This window comes from Helicoverpa armigera, chromosome 31, assembly GCF_030705265.1.
Source record: "Helicoverpa armigera isolate CAAS_96S chromosome 31, ASM3070526v1, whole genome shotgun sequence".
Lineage (NCBI taxonomy): Eukaryota > Metazoa > Arthropoda > Insecta > Lepidoptera > Noctuidae > Helicoverpa > Helicoverpa armigera.
The window spans coordinates 4,025,819-4,050,752 of NC_087150.1; the positions used below are offsets into that span (position 1 = coordinate 4,025,819).

General features: G+C 38.8%; 1 protein-coding gene across 2 annotated transcripts in view; it reads left to right on the plus strand.

Annotated features, from left to right (window-relative positions):
* The first annotated feature begins 1,800 nt into the window (after positions 1-1,800).
* The window catches only part of LOC110381873 (segmentation protein cap'n'collar), a 137,135-nt gene continuing 114,001 nt past the window's right edge, over positions 1,801-24,934 (plus strand). The window contains exons 1-2 of one of the 2 annotated variants that reach the window (XM_064043311.1): positions 1,801-2,041; positions 23,898-24,023. In XM_064043311.1, the coding sequence (XP_063899381.1) occupies positions 23,931-24,023 (93 nt within the window). In that variant the 5' untranslated portion in view covers positions 1,801-2,041; positions 23,898-23,930. The remainder of the gene's footprint in view (positions 2,042-23,897; positions 24,024-24,934) is intronic. The other variant, XM_064043312.1, reaches the window with a different exon arrangement.

Genomic DNA, 24,934 nt, shown 5'->3' on the forward strand with positions numbered 1-24,934 from the left:
TTTTCGTTTTCATAATTTACAACATCATGTGTAAAACAGAGATAGGTAAAGTTAGGAGCATGTTAGGAGTAATCGAATGTTTTGATCAGTTGACAGCTGTCAGTTTTCAAGGGAGAATTTCAGTTGTTTGTAATGTTAAATGGTGTTCTAAATCTCGCGTTTTTTAATCTATTTACTTTTTTTTGTTTTACATTTTTTTTTTCTTTGTGCTAATCGACTTATATTAACCAGAACATTAACGTATTTAATTTAATGTGATTAGGTACGACACCCCGATATAAAAGTATATTTGTCAACTAGCTTCTGCCAGCGGTTTCACCCGCATCCCGTGGGAACTACTTCCCGTACCGGGATAAAAAGTAGCTTATAGCCGTCCTCGATAAATGGGCTATCTAACACTGAAAGAAATTTTCAAATCGGACCAGTAGTTCCTGAGATTGGCGCGTTCAAACAAACAAACAAACTCTTCAGCTTTATAATATTAGTATAAATAAACCAGATCATTTCCATAATATACCTATCTGAGTAATAGCTAATCATCTTATGGCTAAAGGGTTAGATAATTATACAATTTACTCACATAAGCTTATGTCCTGAGGGTACTACTTCCCGTATGTATATAAAAGTAGTCTATTTCTAATTTGACAATATCAACTAGCTGACAAGTTTCATCAGGATCAGTCCTAACATTACTTCTACTAAAAGCATATTCAAGTAAGTCTACGTTTGTTTAACAGTAAAATCACTGAAATCTCTACATATATCAGTCAAATATTATACAGCTGATAAAATAAAGCATAGGACAGACATTTGCGGATTCGCGAACATCATCTCCCGAGCCTTTTCCCAACTATGTTGGGGTCGGCTTCCAGTCTAACTGGATGTAGCTGAGTACCAGTGTGCCACAAGAAGCGACTGCCTATCTGACCTCCTCAACCCAGTTACCCGAACACGGACAATTCCCCTTGGTAACACTAGTTGTTTCTTCAAATTGAATTCCCTAGTCTACTGTACAAACAGCGAAGAGAATCTATTGTTATCTTAATATTCAGACTCCATTTTGGTATTTGGCCGGTATCAGACCGAGTGAAAACTTTGATTGGAATCAAGATAAATATTCAAGATATTCATTTAAAAGAAAATGCCTACCATCGGGCAACAGTCTACAGTGTAGGTAAGTAGGTACAGGAAAAACACTAAAAAAATTTAACATTCCCAAAATGACACATTGTTACATTAAAATCATGTTTAAACACGTCTAAAGTAAATAAAAACAGTTTTTGAGAGAACCCGGAACTGAATGAAACAGCAATCTAATAGTTTGCGATATAAATAACTAAATTCAAGGCCAATGTTAAATCAGCTTGAATCTACAATGGAGCTAAATTCGATCATCATTCATTCTAATGCGTGCTAAAACACAAAAAATAACTTGATTTTCATCGCCTTTCGTAGCCTCTATACCACTAATATCAAATTTACATATTCTAACAGCAATTTTAACTAATAAATCACTGATTTGTAAAACTAAAACTAAAAATATTTCCATTTTCCTCAACAACTAACGCCATCTATTGACAAAGATTCGAACTACGGTTATCTGATGAAATACACAAGAATTTTGGTGCAAAACTTCTTTGATTGTGTGGATATAGCCTTAAATGTATAGCAGATATGTTTTGCCAACCGAAAAAAAACATGTAGGTACATGTGATAAAAACGCGTTATCAATTATTGTTATTCGACATAGCTAGCTATATTTTGTAATGGCGTCATCGCTTGCTATCTATGCGAACATAATATTATGTCGCAGTCATTCCTTGTACGTTGTACTGCGCGAATGTCAGTCGTTGTTACCCGACCGATTTGAGAATCAGTTGCGTGTATCTACCGTTGCTAATCCCGTGTGCCTTCCTCACTTTGCCGTGTAATTCAGTTTGTTTACAATTTTCGAAATTAGAATTTTTGAATAGCGTTCCGTGTAAGACTTTTTGTGTTGTGTTGTGTGCCTAATTGGATTTTCGAAAACTTTTCCCTCTCTGTAAGTACATATTTTGACTTTTTATTCTTTTTTAAAAGTTATTTTTTGTAGGTGAAAGTTTGTTCAAGTGTTATATAAATGGATTATTGCGTACATTTCAATCGTAACTCGAATATTGGCTAAGATTTAAAGTTTTGCGAACTCTCTATAACATATGACCTATACAATTATAGATTGTGTGAATTACATGTTTTGTCTCGTTTTTGCGTATAGTGTTAGCTCTGTCTTAGCTATTCTATTAAGCAAATGCGTCTTGTTTAGCATTCTTATTGACATATAGTTGTGAAATGAAGAATTTTTATAAAAAATCGGCTAAGAACGAGTCGGACTCAAGCACGCTGGGTTCCGATTCTCTTGAAAATTTTAGACACGAAACTTGATATTCGTGTGCATATCGGACTAGCCGTTTTCCCGCGGTTTCATCCGCATCCCGTGAGAACTACTGCCCGCCTATGTTATAATCATCGGCAAGGATATTGAGCCCTGACCTTCACCTGCGCAGAAGTCATTTATTGGTTTATTGCCTTAAGTGTACAGTGCGCAAAGCGATCCCCACTCTTCCGCCGAGAGCTCATTATCCGAGCCGATAACTATACTTGTAGTTACCTACTAAAAGTGTTGTTTACTAAGAGTGAAATCATTTTAAAATTGATCAGTAGTTTTTGAATTTATCCAAAAACAAACAAAAATAAAAAAGGCCAGGAAAATTTTTGACAGAAAACGAGTAGGTATTTGTTATTGTGGCGGCAATTCAAATACATAATCTGTGAAAATTTCAACTGTCTAACTATCACGGTTCATTAGGCTGTATCTTACAGCTTGGAGACGGATGGACAGTGAAAACCTAATTTTTGTTTGGGTGCGGAACCCTAAAAAATAGTAGCGTTATATATAACTAAATCTAAAAGATATTTTCCGTGGTTTTTTTCCAAATATTATTATCATGTGAAGATTGTAAAATATCCTATGTATCATAATTTAGGTTGCTATCTGTCTATACTTCTAAATAAACTAATTTAATATAAAAAGAGTAGGTAGGTACATATTTTTTGATTGGAACATATAGATACCTAGGCTCCGAAACTACTGACTCGATTTGAAAAATTCTTTCACTGTATTTTATCCCGGTACGGGCAGTAGTTCCCACGGGACGTGAGTGAATCCGCGGGAAAACAGTCTATCCATAGTTTGGTCAGCCATTTGAAAGTCAGGCCAATAAAGTCATTTGAAAGCAAGAAATAACTGTTGATATATAATTATTATGAAGGTTACGTAACCAAACCCTGTTTACAACCCAAATTATTTACATGTCATGGGTTTTTTTATTAGTAATAAACTACTGTCTTCCGCCGGTTTCACCCTCTTCCGGAGTGAACTACTGTCCGTACCGGGATAAAATATAGCCTATGTTACTCGGGAAGAGTGTAGCGCCCCAACAGTGAAAGAATTTTTCAAATCGATTGATTAGCTTCTGAGCCTTTAGTAATAGTAGGTGTCTAATTATTCTGTTATTGATACACTAGCTTCCACCCGCGGTTTCACCCGCTTCCAGAGAGAACTACTTTTTGCACCCGGATAAAACGTAACTGCACACTTTTGCTTGCTAAAAACTGTCTTAAAATAAAAACACAGTAAAAATCTGGCCAATTAAGTGCCATATTTAAATATTGTTTAGACACAACATTTGGACACATATTCGAGACTTTTAGATAATATTATCAGTATATATACGCATACATACAACCCATTTCGTCGCCTTATCAATACTAAGACGCATTTTATTACCTACTTATTATTACAAAGAGGAAAGATTTGTATATTTGTCTTTACTAATATGTATAATAAAGAAATTTTGTTTGTTTGTACTCAAAGGCTCCGACACTACTGAACCGATTTGAAAATTCTTCCCTACAGCTACACTCTTCCCGAGTAACATAGGCTACATTTTATCCCGGTACGGGCAGTAGTTCCTTCAGGACGCGGCTGAAAATATGGGAAAAAGGCTGGAAATGAATAAATTAAAAACTATTGTTAGTTGCCCTGAAACTTGCTCGTGGGAGCACCTAATGAGCGCATCCGGCCGTGCTCTCGCTGTGGCGGCATATTGGGTTGACAAAGTGTAGTCTCACTATAAGACATGTCATCGACACGAAAGAAGAAGAAGAAGAAGAATTGTTGGTACTCTTGGCTAAGTATCAGACGCATATGTCAATCGATCATAAGGTTACGACGCTTGGCGCGGTCACTCCGTTGATAAGTGATATCTTGTCATTACGAGTTTCTTCGTGTTTCGGAAGGCACGTCAAATTGGTGGGTTACAGCTGTCATTTGAACATCTTTGGCAGTCGTTACGGGTAGTCAGAAGCTAGAAAGACTGACAACCAGTCGTAGAACCCACTTTCCTAACCCACTTATTTTGCTGTACCCGACAGGGTCCATGTGAACTATTTATAAGTTACTACCTTAGAATACATGTGGAAAGCAATAAAAGTATTGAGTATTGAGTAGAAAGGGGTATTGGGTTTCTCAGGTAACTTGGTTGAGGAAATCAGATAGGTAGTCGCTCCATGTGGCATATTGATACTCAGCTGCATCCGGTTAGACTGGAAGCCGACCCCAACATAGTTGGGAAAAGGCTAGGCAAATAATAATTGTACATTTGAGTATTGTTGTTTAAACAACGGTCACGATTCAGTAATTTTCGAGATATGAACTACTTAGATTAGATAGACTAACAATTTTTTTGATAATGGCTGATTTTTATCTGTGTATGTATGGTTAAACTCATCACATGACCAGCAATGAAAGTGGATTAGACTTTTTTACTCGTTTATGTTAATCTTTCTTGGAAAAACAGACTAGCTTCCGCTAGTGGTATCACTGGCTTCCCATGTGAACTATTGCATACCCGATTAAAAGTATCATACCTAACGCTTAAAAAGAGTCTCTGAGATTAGTCTCTGAGATTAGCGCGTTCAAGCAAATTACCTCTTCAGTTTAATATTAGTAGTATTACTTGATTTATTTGTTTGTACTAGCTAATTCAATAGCAGCTCAGTTCCAGACTCCGGGCTGCTTTGTAGACGTTTCCAAATGAATAGTCATTATTTGGTAATTTATAACAACGATTTCATCTAATGATTATTGTCATTAAACTTAGTTATATCACGCGCTATTATAAATAATAGTAGCTATGGCTATTAAGTAGAAAGAATAAAGAGAATGAATGTTTATGGAGTTTCTAGCCGGTTCTTCTCCATAAGACACACTTTTGGAAGCATGCATCTAGCTTTTCATGATAGGTCTACTAAAGAGGACCTATTTTTTTGTTTGTATCCTAAAAGCTCCGAAATTACTGGACCGATATCAAAAATTCTTTCACTGTTGGAAAGCTACACTCTTCCCGAGTAGCATAGTATTTATGTTTTATCCCGGTACGGGCAGTAGTTCTCTCGGGACGCGGGTGAAACTGCGGTAAATCGGTTAGTGAAATATATTTCTGCGGGAAATAATTGAATTTGATTCCGACAACTATGAATAGATCATTTTCTGAATAGATTACTAGAGAACAATTTTAATAATAGACAATGGAAAGTTATTAAAGACAATTACATATAATATTGGAATACTTAATTTACAAGAGATTCACAATGAATTATTTAGGTATTTAATTTTCCTTGTTTTATTCAGTGAACAGTGTTTGGTAAACCACAATACTGCGTTTGTAATGCGTCATAGCAATGCAAGTCTGACTTTGGGCTGCGGGATTGTTCGCGCGAGTTACCGCGGCGCTGGTACATAAAGGGCTTAAGAAGGAACATAGTGGGTTTTAATCAGTAAGAGTCTGACACTCCCTCACGCTGCACCCATAGCGGGAGCCGTCAAATAAAATAATAAGAAATTGCCTATTTCACCCGCTTCCGGATTGAAATACTTTCTTCACCCTGATAAAAAGTAGCCTGTACATTTTATTATTATGGGCTAAAACTATTTAGCTATGAGATATAATAATCATCATCATCCTCTAAGCGACCCAGTTACCCGGGCAACCCGATAACCGTTGGCTAGACTGGTGTCAGACTTACTGGCTTCTGACTACCCGTAACTACTGCCAAGGATGTTCAATGACAGCCGGGACCTACAGTTTAACGTGCCATCCGAAACACAGTCATAGTATCTAAGATATACTTAGAAAGTACATACAAACTTAGAAAAGTTGCATTGGTACTTGCCAATGCAACAATTCATGCATATGCGTATACAGCAAGAGTATTATGCATATGCACATTCACAAAGTAGACAGTTGCCAAACACCCGAACCTATACTCGACATGTTTTCCGCCCCTCCACAATCAAGTAAAATTCAGTTTTGTCGGGTTCTAAAACATATGTTGACACCTGTTCAAATATTTATTTATGATAAAATTGTAACACTGCCTTCATTGTAATATTAATTGTTAATTATTCAATATTATGTACAATTTACACATGTTATTTATTTTATTGTTCATTCCGAGGTCCTTGAAAGTAAAAAACAGGTGGATATTCATGAAAAAATTGAAAGGAAAAGTAAATTTTATTGACACGTGAACGGTATGGAGAAACAAATATAATGACTGTACCGCAGAACCCGGACAAGTGGGCCAACATCACCACAAAATGGAACCCTGATGATGGAAGGCGACCAAGGAAACGGTGGAGAGAAGATTAAGACAGCTTCCACAAGGACTGGCCACAAATAGCGACCGATAGGAAAAGATATCCATCTTTTGGCTATGGGGGAGGCCTTTGCCCAGCAGTGGGACAACATAGGTTAATAAAAAAAATTAAAAAAAAACCGCAGGACCGATTTTGATGACATATCTGAGAACTTTCGTCTAGAAAAATTCGTATCCAAATCGGTTCATCTATTATAGAAATACGGTATCAAAGATGGACAGGCGGAAACCCTAAGCGGTCAGAATTATAACACAAAGAGCGGCGTGACTGTCAGACTCTTACTAACTAAAACTCCCCCATGTTCCTTCTGGAGCCCAAAAGCATTGGGTTGCCCGGGTAACTGGATTGAGGAGATCAGATAGGCAGTCGCTCCTTGTGGCACACTGGTACTCAGCTGCATCCGGTTAGACTGGAAGCCGACCCTAACATAGTTGGGAAAGGGCTCCGCAAGTAAAGTATTTTACTACTATTTTCTAGTACTCATAATAAGTTGTATGTTGAAGTCTGATAAGAATGTCATGTTAAAGATAATTAACGAATTAATACAAGTGTTATTTACTTGCAAAAGTACTTATGTTGAAATATAGTGTTGTTCAGAAATAAATTTCATCCGCTTCCCAAGTGAACTACAATCCGCATCCGGGTAAAAGTATAAAGTAGTTCCCTATCCGGATAAAATTATTAAATAGTTCACTCAGGACACAGGTGAAACTGTGGGTAACAGCTGCTGTGTTAAATATGTATTGTCCGCAGTTTCACCAGTTTCCAGATAAAACTACTTACCGCACATGGATAAAAAGAAGCCTATATGTTATTGTTATTATACACCGAGGGAACTACTTTTCGCACCCGGATAAAAAAATAAACTCTTATATCCTTTCTCAGGCAATCGACTCCCTGTGTCCCAAATTACATTACATAGTTCTAGTTGACTTTTACGTCATTAATCTAAGATCTATGGAATTAAAACTACACTAATAATATGTACGACAATGTATGTCGTACATATTATTTCTCAGTAGTTAATTCATAAATGGTTCCTGCGTAAACACACATGTTTCTACACGCGATTCTCCATTTAAGAGATTCTACAGTGTGTTGTATGAAGAGACACAAATAACTGTGTTTCGGATGGCACGTTAAACTGTAGGTCCCGGCTGTCATTGAACATCCTTGGCAGTCGTTACGGGTAGTCAGAAACCAATGTAACCCAGGGGTATTAAGTTGCCCGGGTAACTGGGTTGAGGAGGTCAGATAGGTAGTCGCTCCTTATAAAGCACTGTTACGGTTACACTGGAAACTAGTGGAAACCGACCCCAACTTAGTTGGGAAAGTTTCGAGAGATGACTATGATGTTTTATGAAGAGGTATCTTTGTTAATTAGTCTTCAAATGCCTAGCCTTTTCCCAACTATGTTGGGGATAGCTTCATATTTTACAGTGTGCTACATCGAGCAACTGCCCATTTGACCTCCTCAACCCAGTAACCCGGGCAACCCAATAGGTACCTTTTGGTAAGACTGGTTGTCAGAATTTCTAGCTGCTGACTACCCGTAATGACTGTCAAAGATATTCAAAAGACATACCGATCGCGTGAATAGTTTAAATATAACTACATAGTAAATGCAAATGGGCTATATTTAACTTGTTTTCGGTGTAAACTTTCAGAAAAAGAAGTCTAGACATCTGGGCAAACAAATATTTTTTTTGGCTAAAAATAGCTTTTGCTGAATAAACAAAAGCCCTCGTACATTGCAGACTAATCTGACAATAAATGACCGACAGTTGACTGACAGTTTATTTTCAACTAGCTTCTGCTCGCCATTTCACCCGCTTCCCAAGGGAATTACTTCCCAAAACCAGATAAAAACAATATTTTATGCCAGTCAATATAAAAGCTGTATAACTGCCAAGTGTCATCGAAATCCATCGAGTAGTTTTTGCGTGAAAGAACAACAAACATCCATATATACGAACTCTTCGATACCGGATCATATAGCTCTAAAATCATCAACATCTTGAGGAAACCTGGATTATAAAGTCTGAAATCACCAACCCGCATTGAGCAAGCGTGGTGATTAATGCTCAATCCTTCTCCGTGTGAGAGGAGGCCGCAGCCCAGCAGTGGGACGATAAATGGCTGTTGATGATATTAAAATAAATCCCCCTGTGTATGTAATACTTGAGTAATTATGTGTAATCTTAGTACAAACAAGTATCTACTTGTATATGTACTAATAATAGTTTATTTGAATCATGAGTGTATGTAGGAAGTTGAAAGTCGAAACTTTATTCAAATTTCGCGCTAATTTCATTAGCATGCTAGTAGTTTTCACCCGCGTCCCATGGAAACTACTGCCCGTACAGGGATAAAATATAGCCTATGTTACTCGGGAATAGGGCTGCCATCTCGAATTTCGCCAAACCCGGACAAATATTTAAAAAACCCGGACATTTTACGTAAATCGCATTTTTTTCCCGAACGAGTACGATTTTTTTTCAAACAAAATAGTACCTAATTTGTTATCCATTTATTATTAACATATGCTTAAATTAAATGAGGTGCTTCCTTATATGAAAAGTGTCCGGGTTTTCCCCGGACACTTCTTGAAACCCCGCCCGGACGGCCCCCGGACGGCCTCCAAACGAGGACAAATCCGGGGAAACCCGGACGGATGGCAGCCCTACTCGGGAAGAATGTAGCTTTCCAACAGTGAAAGATTTTTTTAAACCAGTTCAGTAGTTTAGGAGCCAGTTCCCGGTAGTCATTTATCATCCTTGGCAGTCGTTACGGGTAGTCAGAAGCCAATAAGTCTGACACCAGTCTAACCAAGGGATATTGGGTTGCCCGGGTAACTGGGTTGAGGAGGTCAGATAGGCAGTTGCTTCTTGTAAAGCACTGGTACTCAGCTGAATCCGGTTAGACTGGAAGCCGACCCCAACATAGTTGGGAAAAAGGCTCGGAGGATGATGAGTTTAGGAGGCAGTTCACCATTTATGTACTTATATAAAAATGGATGCGTAAAATTCACAGTATTGGATGAAACAGCGAAAAACCATTACGTATCAAGTACTTCCTTCAATTATGGTTGACAATCGATCCCCATGATATAAATATTTAATAATACCGACCTTGAAAGCCTGGTCATTAAGAAAATCAATAGTAAACTTGTTTTACTATATTTAGTTCGCGTCACGCACCAAGTTAGTGGTGAACTGTGACCCCTCTAACTTTCTGGTCTCTGACTACCCGTAACGACTGCCAAAGATGGTCATATCATCATCATCTGCCTAGCCTTTTCCCTACTATGTTGGGGTGGGCTAAAAGTCTAACTGGATGCAGCTGAGTACCAGTGTGCCACAAGGAGCGACTGCCTATCTGATCTCCTCAATCCAGTTACTCGAGCAACCCAATACTCCTAAGTAAGAGTGGTTGTCAGACTTTCTGGATTCTGACTACCCGTAACAACTGTCAAAGATGTTCAAATGACACCCGGGACTGTCAATTTAACGTGCCTTCCGAAACATGATAGAACTTACTCGTTATGACGAGATATTCATATTCGTATTCACGAGCTACGGCACGTTAAACTGTAGGTCTCGGCTGCCATTGAACATCCTTGACAGTCGTTACGGGTAGTCAGAAGCCAGTAAGTCTGACACCAGTCTAACCAAGGAGTATTGGGTTGCCCGGGTAACTGGGTTGAGTACGTCAGATAGGCAGTCGCTCCTTGTAAAGCGCTGGTACTCTGCTGAATCCGGTTAGACTGGAAGCCGACCCCAACATAGTTGGGAAAAAGGCTCGGAGGATGATTCATATTCAGGAGCTCTTCTCCTCCTCGACTCCTCGATAAAATAATAAGGTCCACAGGTTGATGTTACTAGCCGACATAATAAGTATATTGAAATATTTTCCTTATAATCTGCAGGAGCTAACTTAACATGTGTTTGCGAACGTCTCACGGTCATTTTATATTCTGTACTTTAGGGCTATCATGTACGGCAAGCGAAGCGACGGCAATGCTATATTTCATGGTATAGTTGTATTATCCTATGTGTAAATGTATATGTATATGCATAAGCTCACAAAGCAGCCAGTCTGGAAATTGGTGATTGATACGTTTCGGCTGCGTTCAAACCAAACTGACTGTCAGCCGCCGAATGTCAACGCACAACGTATCGTCTCGGTTAGATGTGAACGACAAAGTGAATATGTATGGAAAACAATACACAGCGTAACGTTCGCTCACATTCAGCGGCTAACAGTAAGTTTGGTTTGAACACAGCCTAAATGATTGGTGATTGCGCCTGATCTTTCTCCGGTGGTGTCGGATTGTCGTCCCATCGCGCCATGAGAGTGAAGGAATAGTGAGTGCACCTGTGTCCAAGCAAATGCTCGTGCACTATAATATGTCCTGCGCAGCTGACTGATCTCCTTAGAGAGAACAACAGCCATGGCCGACGGCTAGTCTGGATGCCGTTATAAACTGTTTATATTTTTATAACGCCTCGCTTGTGATACAGCAGATGTATCATTAATTAACAAAAAATCTTATAAATCTGTTGAATACTGTTTTTATCACACATACAAAGTCAAAGATCACGTTTTTTATCAAACATATTTTGTTATTCATAAAAACGATTTAAAAACACTACGTACATACATGAACATCGTGGTGGCCTAGTGGGTAAAGAACCAACCTCTCAAGTATGAGTGTGTGTTCGACAGGTCAGGCAAGTACCAATGCAATTTTTCTAAGTTTGTATGTACTTTCTAAGTATATCTTGGACACCAATGACTGTGTTTCGGAAGGCACGTTAAACTGTAGGTCCCGGCTGTCGTTGAACATCCTTGACAGTCGTTACGGGTAGTCAGAAGCCAGTAAATCTGACACCAGTCTTGCCAAGGGGTATTGGGTTGCCCGGGAAACTGGGTTGAGGAGGTCAGATAGGCAGTTGATTTCATAGAAATCAGTCCTGTTAGTTACAGTTAATTTGGCTTAATAGGAGGAAAAGATCAGCAAAGATTTTAACTTGAATTTATGGTTATTATACAAAACTGGTTTTTCTATTTATAAGCAATATTAAACAATCAAATCTCATAAACATCAGACATTCTTGATTCAATCTTAAAACTGGTCAAGTGCGAGTTGATGTCGCACACGGAGGGCTCCGTACCATCTGCACATACAACTAGTATATTACTAAAATAAAAAAAGGTTTATTTGTTTTTCTTTACCCTAAAGTCTCCGAAACTGAACGGATTTGAAAAATTATTTCACTGCTGGGAAGGTAAATCCGAGTAACATAGGCCTTGAGTGTAAATTGTGTGGCTAGGAAGTTTGTTCCACCACTTCTTTTTCCCAGCAAACACACATAGGAAGTGGTGAAGGGTGGGCGTTTTGGGGGCTTTCTTTTGGAACTTTGATGTTCAAAAAAGTGCTGTTTTGCAGCCAAGTTTAAATATAATGATTTTGATTATGACTTCTTCGCAGAGTTTTACGGTGTGTCCTGTTGTTTAAATGCTCTGACCTTAAGAATATATCACTGAATGACGCACGAAGTTAGAAAGCGTACTAATCTTAAAAATATATGTTTAGTTTAGGAAAGTTGGATAGGAAGCACTGATAACAACAAGTTTACAAAATCTTTTTGGAAACTTATAAATAAATCAGTTTTGCTCATATATAATTTTCCTTTTACATTAATTATTTTTACTATTAAAATCAAAAACTATTCTTGTAAAAAACCTTCATATCCTACCTAATCTACATAATATTTACAAAAAAAAAAACTATGTATCAAATAAATCAGTTAATTTTATTTTTTTCTCTTTGGTTTTTTCTTTGCTTACTTATTTGTATGCGCTAATGGCAAGAATTACTGGATCCATTATGGAAAAAAATGGTTTTAGATAGCCCATATTATGTATTGAGGAAAGCTACTTTTTACCCGGGTGCTCAGAGTAGTTCCCGTGGGAAGTCCGTAGTACCTTAGTGGTATTCGTCTGGATAATATAGTTGGGAAACGGTCAAGCAGATGTTGACTTTCTTGAAGTACTTAGTTCCACAAATATGTGTGGCTACACAAAATAATGTAAAGTTAATTTGTTGCTATCTAACAGGAAGATAAACGCAAGACAAGGCTGCTGATAAGATTATATTTCGCATGTTTTCGTACAGTCTACACTAAACTTTATCACCTACTAATTTTAGTATTATTTTATGGCTGCCATGTGATCTTAAAATTTCGAATATCCGTACATAGCCAACACTGTGAGTTACGGACAGTAGTTCCCACGGGAACGGGTGAAATCGCGAGAAACAGCTAGTAAAAGTAGTAAGTAGTAAAAGTAGTAAGTTCGGTTATATCGCGTTTCTAAGAGAACTCTTCAAAAGTCCCGGATAAAAACTACCCTATTCTTTCTCAAGGTCAACTCTGTCTCAGTACCAATTTTTATTAAAATCAGTTCAGTGGTTTAGACGTGAAAGCGTAACAGACAGACAGAGTTACTTTCGCATTTATAATATTAGTAGGGATTAAGTTATAACCGTTTTCTCGCGATTTCATCCTTCCCCGTGGGAACTACTGCCTGTACCGGGATAAAGAATAGCCTATGTTACTCGGGAAGAGTGTAGCTTGCGTGGAACAGCTGGCAATAAATCAAATAGTCACGTGAAACAGCCTTGGATGTGCAATTCACTAACATTATCTACAAATCTGGTTGTGCTGACATTACGACTTCTTATGTAATACATAGTTTCGGACATACATCATGTAAGCGCATATTTATATACCTAATGAATGTGGCCTAGTACCGCTCAAATGTGTTAAGCTCTTACTAAAATATAGTTTACAGGCTAAGGGTGCTTACATAAAGAAACAGGTTGTAACTTATCTGTTTCTTTATAAGTGAGTGAATAGGATTGTATTGAAATATTATACCTGCACTGATCGGTACCTACCCGTACAGGTTTGTCTGTACCGGAAACCTGTTTCTTTATGTAAGCACCCTAATTCTCGCTGTTTCATCCTCGTCCCCGAGGGAATATATTACCATACACGTATATAATACAGTGAAAGAATTTTTCAAATCGGTTCAGTAGAGTCAGAGCCTTTAGGGTACAATCAAACAAACAAAAATCCTCTTTATTAAATTGGTATACATTTAAATCGGTTCAGCAGTTATACATAAGCGCAATAATATATATAAGCATAATTTATATTTAATTTATATTATGACTTTTTTTTTTTTTTTTTATCGACGTAAAATCATCAAATGACCCCTCCCGCTGTGGGTTAGCAGCGGTGAGGGAGTGTCAGACTCTTACTGACTAAAATCGTCGTGTTCCGTCATAGGCCTTTTATGTACCAGGGCCGCGGTATCTCTTTCGAACAACCAGCAGCCCCGGCAGGCCTTGGCCCTGCTGGGCCCCGCTGGGGTTGCTGACGTCTCTTTGAGGAGCGCGTGGAACAACGCGCGCCGTCGACACGGGTCTGTCGTCTAGGAAGACAGAGGGACGATGAGCCACCCGAACTCACCGCCCACAGACCCACGCCTACGGTGGCCGGGAGTCATCTCGCGACACCCGGCGCCCATGGTGTCTACCTGGTCCAGCGCGGCGGCCGGGATGAGAGGTGCGGACTCTCTGGCGTTCCGCCTCCTCCTTCTCGAGCATGACCGCTTCGCAGAAGGAGGCGACGGCATCCCATTCCCTCTCGCCCGGACCATGGCCTGAACCAGGGCCGGACGCGAGGTCGCCGCCGCCAAAGCCTCGACGAGGACCCGGCGGTGCCCTTCCCATGCAGGGCACACCTGGACTGTGTGGTCCACCGTGTCCTCGGGGCTGTCCGCACAATGGTGACACCCGGGCGCCTCCTCACGACCGATGCGGTGCAGGTACCTCCCGAAACAACCGTGTCCGGTGAGGACCTGCGTCATGCGGTACGTGAGGGCGCCGTGACTCCTCCCGAGCCACTCCTCAAAGAGGGGACTTACCGCCACGATGGTGGCGTGCCCTGCACTGGGTTGCGGTAGTCGCTCCTCCAGGCCACCATGAGATCGCGCCGGAGCTCCGCCCGCTGCGCGACAACTTGCCGCGGCAACGGGGTTTCTCCCCGGCGCTGAGCCTCCTCGCGCCAGTCGTACAGGCGCAAGAAGACCCTCGCCTCCAGATCCCACGGTGGCAGTCCAGCGAGTAGGCCAGCTGCTTCGCGGGAGATCGTGCGGTACCCCCGGATTAGCCTAATGGCTATCACCCTTTGGGGCACGTTCAGGTAGTGCACAGCCCGCGGCCGTGCCGAACGTGCCCATACCGGGGCCCCGTAAAGGGCCATGGACCGCATGACCCCGCGTAGAGTTTACGGCAGGGGCGTTTGGGCCTCCCAGGTTGGGCAGGAGCCGCTTGAATGCAGCACCTGCCTTCTCCAGTTTGGGGCCCAAACGTCGGAAGTGCTCGACGAAGCTCCACCGGCCGTCGAGGACGAGTCCCAGGTACTTCATCGCCCTCTCGACGCCGATGGTAGCCCCCCCCACCGTGACTTGGGAGCCTGAAGGTGGCGCGTTCCGAAGCCCATGAAAGCACATGGCCTCGGATTTGTGCAAGGCCACCTCCAGTCCCAGCAGCTGGATCCTCTCGATGACTATCGCAACCCCGCGCGTCATTATGTCGGCCGCCTCCTGGTGCGACCTCCCTTGTGCCAGAACCAGCGTGTCGTCAGCGTAGCAGACCACGCTGACGCCGCTAGGGAGGTCGGCGCGCAGCACCCAGTCGTAGCCGATGTTCCACAAGAGCGGCCCCAGTACCGACCCCTGCGGAACACCGCACGACATCTCTCGCCGGTTATTTATATTATGACTAAATACCTGATTAGCACAGTTTTACCCGCTTCCAAAGTGAACTACTTCGGACCCGGTCAAAAGTAGTTCCTTCGGGAAGTGGTTTAAAAGTCGCCGCTACCAATAGTGGTTACCTTAGAATGCGGAAGAATCAATTTTTTTGCCACGTTTTTATAAAGAGTCCAAAGATTTGTAGTGTTATTTAATATGTTTTATATTCGCACAAATATGGTTTATCAAGGTTAAACTTACTCATAGTAGCAGAACCGCTATACTAATAATATTATAAAATAAAGAGAAAACATTATTTTTTTCGTGTGTACCCCAAAGGCTCCGAAACTTCTTCCTCCTGCCCTGTTCCCAATTTTACTTGGGGTCAGCGCAATATGCCATCCTCTTCCATTTTCCCTGTCACTCGTCATACTGACACTCACTCCCTTCCTATTCAAAGGCTCCTAAACTACAAACGAAAGATGCATTCTTGTCTTAAGTTCTTGTCCCGATTCTGACAGATACTATGCTGAATACCGCATCAGAATCGCTACAGCTGAACGTGAGATAATCGAGCACAAACATATGTACCTACTTACATACAGGTCCAACTTGAAACCTCCTTTTTAGGGTGAAACGAGACCCTATTGTTTTCACTCCTCTGTCCGTCCGTCCGTCCGTAATACAACAAATGTGATTGTTTGTCCGATTTATAAATCGGTACGGAACCCTTCGTGCCTTAGTCTGACTCGCCCTTGGCTGATTTTTTTAAGTCGGTTAGAATGGGAAGATGATCGGGAAAAGGCTAGGCAGATGATGACTGGTCGTTTTACATTTTGGCTTACTAAAGTTATAATTTTAATATTCATGGTACAAACTACCAACTTCCTATAATATTTCCAAGAAATCTTAAAACAGATGTAATTCCGAATCGTGTGCCAAGAGTTTTTATGCTTAAGTTTAAGGAAAATTGTAGAACAAAATATTAGCTACGAAGATTTTAAAAACTGTACTGTCATTTTGTGAGTATTAAAATATTAGAGGCACTAAACCAAGGGGTATCGGGTTGCCCGGGTAACTGGGTTGAGGAGGTCACATAGGCAGTCGCTCCTTGTAAAGCACTGGTACTCAGCTGCATTCGGCTAGACTGGAAGCCGACCCCAACATAGTTGGGAAAAAGGCTCGGAGGATAATGATGGTAAAAGTTTGATTGATTTTCAAAACTAATCGTATGCCCGCGGTTTCACTCGCGCCCCGTGGGAACTACTGACAGTAATGGGATAAATTATAGCCCATGTTACTCGGGGAGAGTGTAGCTTTCCAACAGTCAGATAATTTTTCAAATCGATTCAGTAGTTTTGGAGTTTTTAGGGTACAAACAAAAATATGTTTCCTCTGTAGTATATTAGTATAGGCGCCTGATCTCTCTCCGGTTTGTGTGCTCCGGTGGTGTCGGATTGTCGTCCCATCGCGCTATGAGAGTGAAGGAATAGTGAGTGCACCTGTGTCCAAGCAAATGTGCCCAAACTATAATATGTCCTGCGCAGTTGGCTAATCTCCTTACCTAGGAACAGCCGCCGTAGCCGATAATCGGCTAGGAGGACTTCATAGATATACCTATGTAGATAGATAAACTGTCAGCCAAGCAGCCAAGCATCGGCTGATAGTTTAGGAAACGACTGACAAAAGCTGGCGCCGCTTACAGTCTTATTATGCTGATATATCAAATACTAGCTTCCGCCCGCGGCTTCGCCCGCGTAGAGTTCGGTTATATCGCGTTTCCAAGAGAATTCTTCAAAAGTCCGGGATAAAAACTATCCTATGTTCTTTCTCAAGGTCAACTCTATCTCTGTACCAAATTGTATTAAAATCAGTTCAATGGTTTAGACGTGAAAGCGTAAAAGACAGAGTTACTTTAGCATTTATAATATTAGCCACTCAAGCGTCCAAGCCGCGCGGCGATTCTCGGCTCACCTGTCCGCGCATGAAATGTCAATTGCTTTTTTGCGACCAAGCGCGACTCTTTCAACAAAAACGATTACTACTGTAAAACTACAATAGCTAGATTCGAATAAAAAATACTCACGGAAAGCTAAAAGAACGTACAATTTTATTTGATTAAAAGTTAATTACTTTTATTAATATTATAGGATGATAATAAAGTATAAAGTTGAGGATATCAAAAAAAATATCGTATATTTTTTTTATTCAGAGTCTTATAAGAAAAATATAGTGGTTACTGGTAACAATGTTTTTTTATTATATTAGTACAGGATATACTCTTTAAAATAATACCAATATCTTAATATAAATATTTAGTTTTCTGTCATGAAAAAATAAACAAAGTTAAATGTTTCTCAAGCGGTCACTGGGCCTCGGGCGACGTAAAAATGTGACAAGATGGCCGCCCGGCTAATAGCGTTTTCACACGACGAGGTTGTTTTAATGAAATTTTTTATTAATTTTTTTAATTAAACGTTTACTTTTATATAATTTTATTACATATCCTTTTTTATTATACAAATTATTATGTTAAATAGAAAAAAAGAAAGCGGTTATTGGTATTACAGTAAAATAAATACACTGTAAAACTGAAAAAAAAAACAGTAAACAAACATTATAATGCGCAAGGGCGTAAGCTCAGTAAAGCCACATTTTTTACAAACCACAAAACATTCCCAAATTGATCATAAAACGCTCCGTGTGAACAAACCATTATTTACGTTGTAAGCAGATCGGTCCAAGGGGAGTCTGCTCACCAACACTAAAATCATGAATAACGTCTTAACATTTTGGTCATTATAGACCCCATCTCAATGTATTTCGTTTGTAAATGGCCATTAACGTGCTAATAGTGAACGATTCTCGTATATTTTGCATTTATTTAACAAAAATAACCAATTAGAATACACTGTAAACAATAGAAAAGTATCAAACGATGATCGTGTAGTGATCGTATAACTTTTCCAACTAAATTATACTATATAAACGTTTTGAAATTGTCGTAATAATATATATTTCGTAAAGGAAATTTCTTCACGTTTATTTTGATATAAAATAACAATCTAAATAAGGTATAAAACAAGAAACTTACCACATTTTTGTCAAGAGCTCCACACACAAAAAAGTCACTTGTCAAAAACGACGAACTGTCACTACAATATATTTTTTTATAAATTTAATGTTGCCATTGCACAGAAAAAATCACAACTCACGGATGACAAATTTAATAACGCGCCATCTAGTATCAATCAACTATATTAATACCACCTGGCTATAGCGCTGTACACGTTTAAACTGAACGATGTCGTTCGGATACTGTAGTCACCATGAACGCTTAAGGCAAGAATTTTTTTGGTGATTGTTATCACCTCGAACGCTTGAGTGGTTAGTAGGGATTTATATACCTATGAGTGTTAGATAGCCCATTAATATCTATTGATAAACGATAAGATATTTAGTAGATAGTTATCAGTCAGTTCGCGTTAAATACCTTTTTTCAGTCAGAGTTATTTTAGACGTTCCGAAGTCATTAGCACCTCACTTCAGAGCGATAAAAAACGACGGAGAAATGCGTGAATAAACATAAAAAATATAAACATTTTAAATAATAAATAACCTAATAAACAATCTCTTCCGTTTTTCGGGAAGTCGGTTAAAAAATTATATCTCACCTACATATTTTTTCTACGTAGGTATCTTATGTAAAACAATTTATTTTACTTACCTACTCAGATTAAAAACTCTTTCAGTAGGTAGTCAATGGTTTAAATATGTCGGTCATACTTACAATACCTAAATCACGCGTTGAATCTTAAAAGGAAGAATAAATTCACGGTATTGTATTAGAATAATAATATATTATGTAGGTATAATTCTTCATGTTTATTTACCGTGATTGAACTAACAAGAGTAATAAAAACGGCCCAGTATTATAAAATGTACGACTGTTGAACATAATTGAGAACAGCGCCATCTAGTAGTGAGTAGCAAGAACTAGAATTATGAATGGAAAAGTTAGCAGATATCTTTCCATTGATATTTAACTGTAATTATTAATGTATTTTTTTTTACTTTTAATTTATTTATAGTCATCCTGATTATCTTACACGTGGAATTGTATTTATCAATAAGACTGCAGCAATGGAAAGTCAATATACTTACTGATAAAATAAATAAAAGGTATTATCTCTCGATAGGTAGCTATGCATATCTAAAACTAAGCAACGACCACAGACAAAATATTTGACTTCATTTTTTATCTTTGCATTTTCATTAATAATGTTGCTATCGATAAAAAACAATACATTTTTGAGATTTTTATATTGGAAATTGATGGATAATTTATACCGAAAAAAAAACCTAGATAATATGATGAATCAAGCAACCATTATTAAGTTGAAAGAATGATACCTCTATAGAAATCTCTTAATAATCATGTCTAGACTGTTTTACAAATATGAACCTTATATTCATTACGTTAAAGTGCAATTTTCAAATCTTGCCACAGTGTTATTAAAATATCGTTACGGGGAAATACCATAGACTATTACCTAAGTTCTTTTGGGTTAAATAAAAAGGTTACATAGGTAACTAACCATAGCCTTTTTTTATCCAATACATACTAGTTTTTTCGGATAACCTCCGATTACTCAAGCAATTTTGGACTGTAATTTGTAGGAAATAAAGTTCAAAATCGCTTGTGCTTGTAACGTTGAGATCTCGCGAGAATAGTTTTTTTTTAATCTAGGAGAATGACAAAACATTTGAAATTGCACTCTATTTTCAGAAAAATAAGGTTTATTTTTGTTTGATGAAGAAATGATGTGGATTAGATTAATTGGTCTCCTAATCAGGAATTCGGATTTCCCGAGATTTTGACTGTGTGTGTGTGTATATCTAGTAAGGATAAGAACGTGGGCACACTACAAAGATATAAGTCGGCCGATAGTTGATTTGTGCTTACAAATCAGTATGAAGATGTATGGAAGTACACACCTAACAACGATTAGGGTATTTTTTCGGTATTAGATCGACTAAAAACTTTGATTGAATTCACGATTTCCCAAAAAAAAAAAAATTTACCATGAGTCTCTCTCGGAGACTACTAAAGCGATTAGAAAAAATCTTTCACTGTTGGAAAGCTACACTCTTCCCGAGTAACATAGGCTATATTTTATCCCGGTACGGGCAGTAGTTCTTAGGTGAAACCAGCTTGTTATCTAGGGCTATGAATGTTATCGCTCAATGACTTGCAATTTCGATATTGTTTTGTCAGTATTGAATCATATTCCATAATAGACTATGATATACTGCTTAATAAAGTGCAAATCATTCGCTCTTAGATAACACAACATATGTATATCTATACTCATATTATAATGAGGTATTTTGTTTGTTTGTGATCACTCAAAAACTACAGAACTGATTTGACAAGTACAATACAGTTTAACGTGCCATCCGAAACTTAATATTCAGTACTTAGTACTGTTACAGCCTTTTTATCGTCCCACTGCTGGGCTGCGGCCTCCTCTCACACGGAGAAGGATTGATCATTAATCACCACGCTTGCTCAATGCGGGTTGGTGATTTCAGACTATATAGTCCAGGTTTCCTGAAGATGTTTTCCTTCACCTTTTTATCAGCTATTGGTGTCTAAGATATACTTAGAAAGTACATACAAACTTAGAAAATTCAGTAGTAGTCTATGTATAATCCTTAAGTGTGCAAAAATGCCAAGCTTAACAAAAGGCTATCGCCCTTGAAATCAAATCCGTCTTATCAGTGCTTATCTGTTTGTTTTGCACACAATGTCTACACATACAATGATAGTAGGTACCTATAGTATATATGTTTGCTTATATTAGAGCAGTTAACTAACTGGAACCGCCGTGAACACAAACCCAGCATAAAGTTGTGAAGCTTACTTACGTTTGTAAAAATGTTACCCACACACGCTTGTGTATCGGCGAGCTTTTATCAGTGCTATCGGAGCTGTCAGTACTGACGTACTGAGTGTCATTCATCTAACTTCACTTTTTACAAGAGAATATATATATTTAAAATGTGCACAAACTATGCTAAAAACTCTTAGAATACGAGCGCGGAAACCAATGCCTCTTTTTTTCACGCTGTGGGTGCAGTTTGAGGGAGTGTCAGACTTTTACTGAATAAAACCCATCATGTTCCTTCTTAAACTCTTTATGTACCAGCCTTTATCGGCCAATGACAGGTACTTACAGATGACAAGCACGTAAATCTACCTCAATCTGTCAAATGTCTTCAATGGATTTTCAACCTTATCACAATAGTGGAAGGTTAACGTTCGATTGGTGACATTTGACAGATTCAGGTAGGTTGACCTGTATGTACGGTCAACTTCAGGTAGTGGTCAGTGGTAACAGTTTTATGGGAAAATCGTACTTATTACTATTGAGTTAAGGTGCATGACAGTTACCACTGATGTGCAGTCTACCGTACTTCGGTCCTGCACCTATGGCAGGGAGTAAGGCACGGCTGTTCCATATCCAGTTGTTACGTTATCTAAGTATATGTAGTTGTTTGCAAAATGATAAAGTTCGTAATAAAGTTATTAGAGTCTATGCGGAAATGCGGAATGTGGCTTAAAAAAACAGTTGGTACAATACTGTTATATTTCTGTAGTATTTTTGATAGTAATTATTACTTGCATTGCGTTGTTTTTATCAGTATATTATAGGTTTAATGCATGTGTTTATTTAATATGTATATCTTGCATTTCCTAGATTATTAAAACCTATATGAATTTCCGCGTTAAGCTCAGGAATTACTAGGCCGATTTGGTGTTAGATACTTAGTCCATTTATCGATGAAATCTATGGGCAACTTTGACCATACTTATGCTTTGAAATGATTAAGAAAGACCGATTTTTATACTTATCAATTTGTTAGTTTATGTGCCTGATAGAATGTATTATTTTGAAACTGCGTTTAAAAAATGAGGTTTTCAGTTTTCCCTGTATAAAAGGAATGTTTCTGTGGGTATTTGACAAGCTTCTTCTTCTTTCGTGTCGATGACATGTCTTCAGTGAGGCTACACTATGTCAGCCCAATATGCCGCCACAGCGAGAGCACGACCGAATGCGCTCATTAGGTCCTCCCGCGAGCAAGTTTCAGGGCACAGTGGACATGACAGGCGGAGAAGATTTGAGATTTAATCTAAAATTGAAAAACAATTATAAAATGGCATCAAAAAACTCCTCATCGCTGCCCACCGGGAGTGTACCTACCCAAGAGGCTGGCAGCATTGCCACGTTGGATGGCAATGCTTAATTTTTGACCAATAATAAATTTTGACATTGGGCAGCGATGAGGAGTTTTTTGATCATCATCATCATCATCAGCCTATCGCAGTCCACTGCTGGACATAGGCCTCTCCAAGTGCACGCCGCTGAGATCGATTTTCGGCTTCTCGCATCCAGCTCCTGCCAGCCATTTTTTGATGCCATTTTATACGTTTTTAGTTGTATATAATAAAGGGTGATTTTTTAGCTGGTATCTTTTTGGGAACACTGTTTTTGGCAGATCACGCGTGAATCGTGTCTTGTGTCATTGTCAAACTTGTTCAGTATGGTCTATAATTTAACCATGAATCGACTTACGAACGAACAACGCTTGCAAATTATAGAATTTTACTATCAAAGACGACAATGGCCGAAACGTTACTGTGAATGGCGAGCGCTACCGTGTGATGATTGGAGATTTTTTTTGCCCAAAATGGAAGAATTGGACATGTGGTTTCAACAAGACGGTGCCACATGCCACATGGCACGCGATACAATGGCCTAATTGAGAGCAGCCTTCGGTGAACAGTATATCTCAAGTTTTGGGCCCGTCAATTGGCCGCCTAGATCGTGTGATCTCACGCCTTTGGACTATTTCTTGTGGAGCCAGCAACGATTGACGCACTGAGAGCCAATATTGAAGCATTTATTCGTAAAATACCGGCTGATATGTTGGAGAGAGTGCCGAAATTGGGCCTTGCGAATGGGCCATCTAAACCGGAGCCGCGGCCAGCATTTGCATGAAATCATCTTCAAACATTAAATTATATTGATCGTTCTATCGATTCCAATAAAGATTTCATCAAATTTTTAAATTTTTTTATGATTTTTTTGAAAATCAAATCCTATACCTCTTAAAAAATCACCCTTTATATGTATAAATAAGTTTATTTTTACGTCATGTAAAATGAAAAAGTTTTTGATTGCAAAACACTTATGCGAAAAATAAACACAACTACGAATTCTGAAGACTTCTCCTTCCCCAGGTGACCACCAGCCTACATCAGCTTGGAGACACCATGCTTCTTGACGAGGTGATGCCTACGATGAGGAGCCTCAGCCCTGATCCTGAGGACATGGCTAACGTCAGCAGGAAGTGTAATAACACCCTGGTGAGTCCACCCATCTTCTTTTTAACGACACGAGTGTCAGACTCTTACTGACTAAAAACCGTCGTGTTCCGTCGTAGGCCTTAGTAGTTTTGCAAGTTAATTATCATACAACTTAGTAAGGAAGCCTGAATTTTAGAACTGTTTATATCATAAAGCTGTCATCGGGTTTTGGTCGTATTATAAAACGCGCTTACTCAGGAAATAGTAAACATTATTATTCGGCAATATGAATGGAGGTGTAATATTCAAATCAACTGATCAAACCTACGACTCTTTTATTTGGCCGAGCTATAATTACGTATTGAGCACGTTTACTTGCAAAGCACGGAGTTAATAGTTTTAGGTTCTTTGATGCCCATAAGTTTTATGGTAAGTAACATACGTAATCAACTTACAATAGAAACATCTTTTGCTCTAAAGTTCACAACATTGTACTAGACTAGAGCGCAGTTTTCTAAAATTACATTACGTTTTTAAAGTAACATTATCTGTGATGATTTGTATATCTGTGGCCTTGACCATAGATAATCTAAGTAAAAAACTTCGCGCCAATTTTGCGGCGTATGTTACTGAGCTGTAAACAAAATAATTATCGATTCATTGTGATTTTTGAATGGCTATCAAACCATTCAATTATTTATGTATATCTGTCTATAATTTATATGTATTTCTACAAAAGTTTAACATATTTTTATAGGTCGTTGACTATTTTTTTCCCTGATTTATTTGGCGATTCGGTTCAAATATTTCGTGCGCCTTTAGTCTATTTCTAAGTAAAACATAACTATTTAGTAATCTGTGGTATAACTTGGACACCAATGGCGGATAAAAAGGTGAAGGAAAACATCTTGAGGAAACCTGGACTATATAGGTAGTCTGAAATAACCAACCCGCATTGAGCAAGCGTGGTG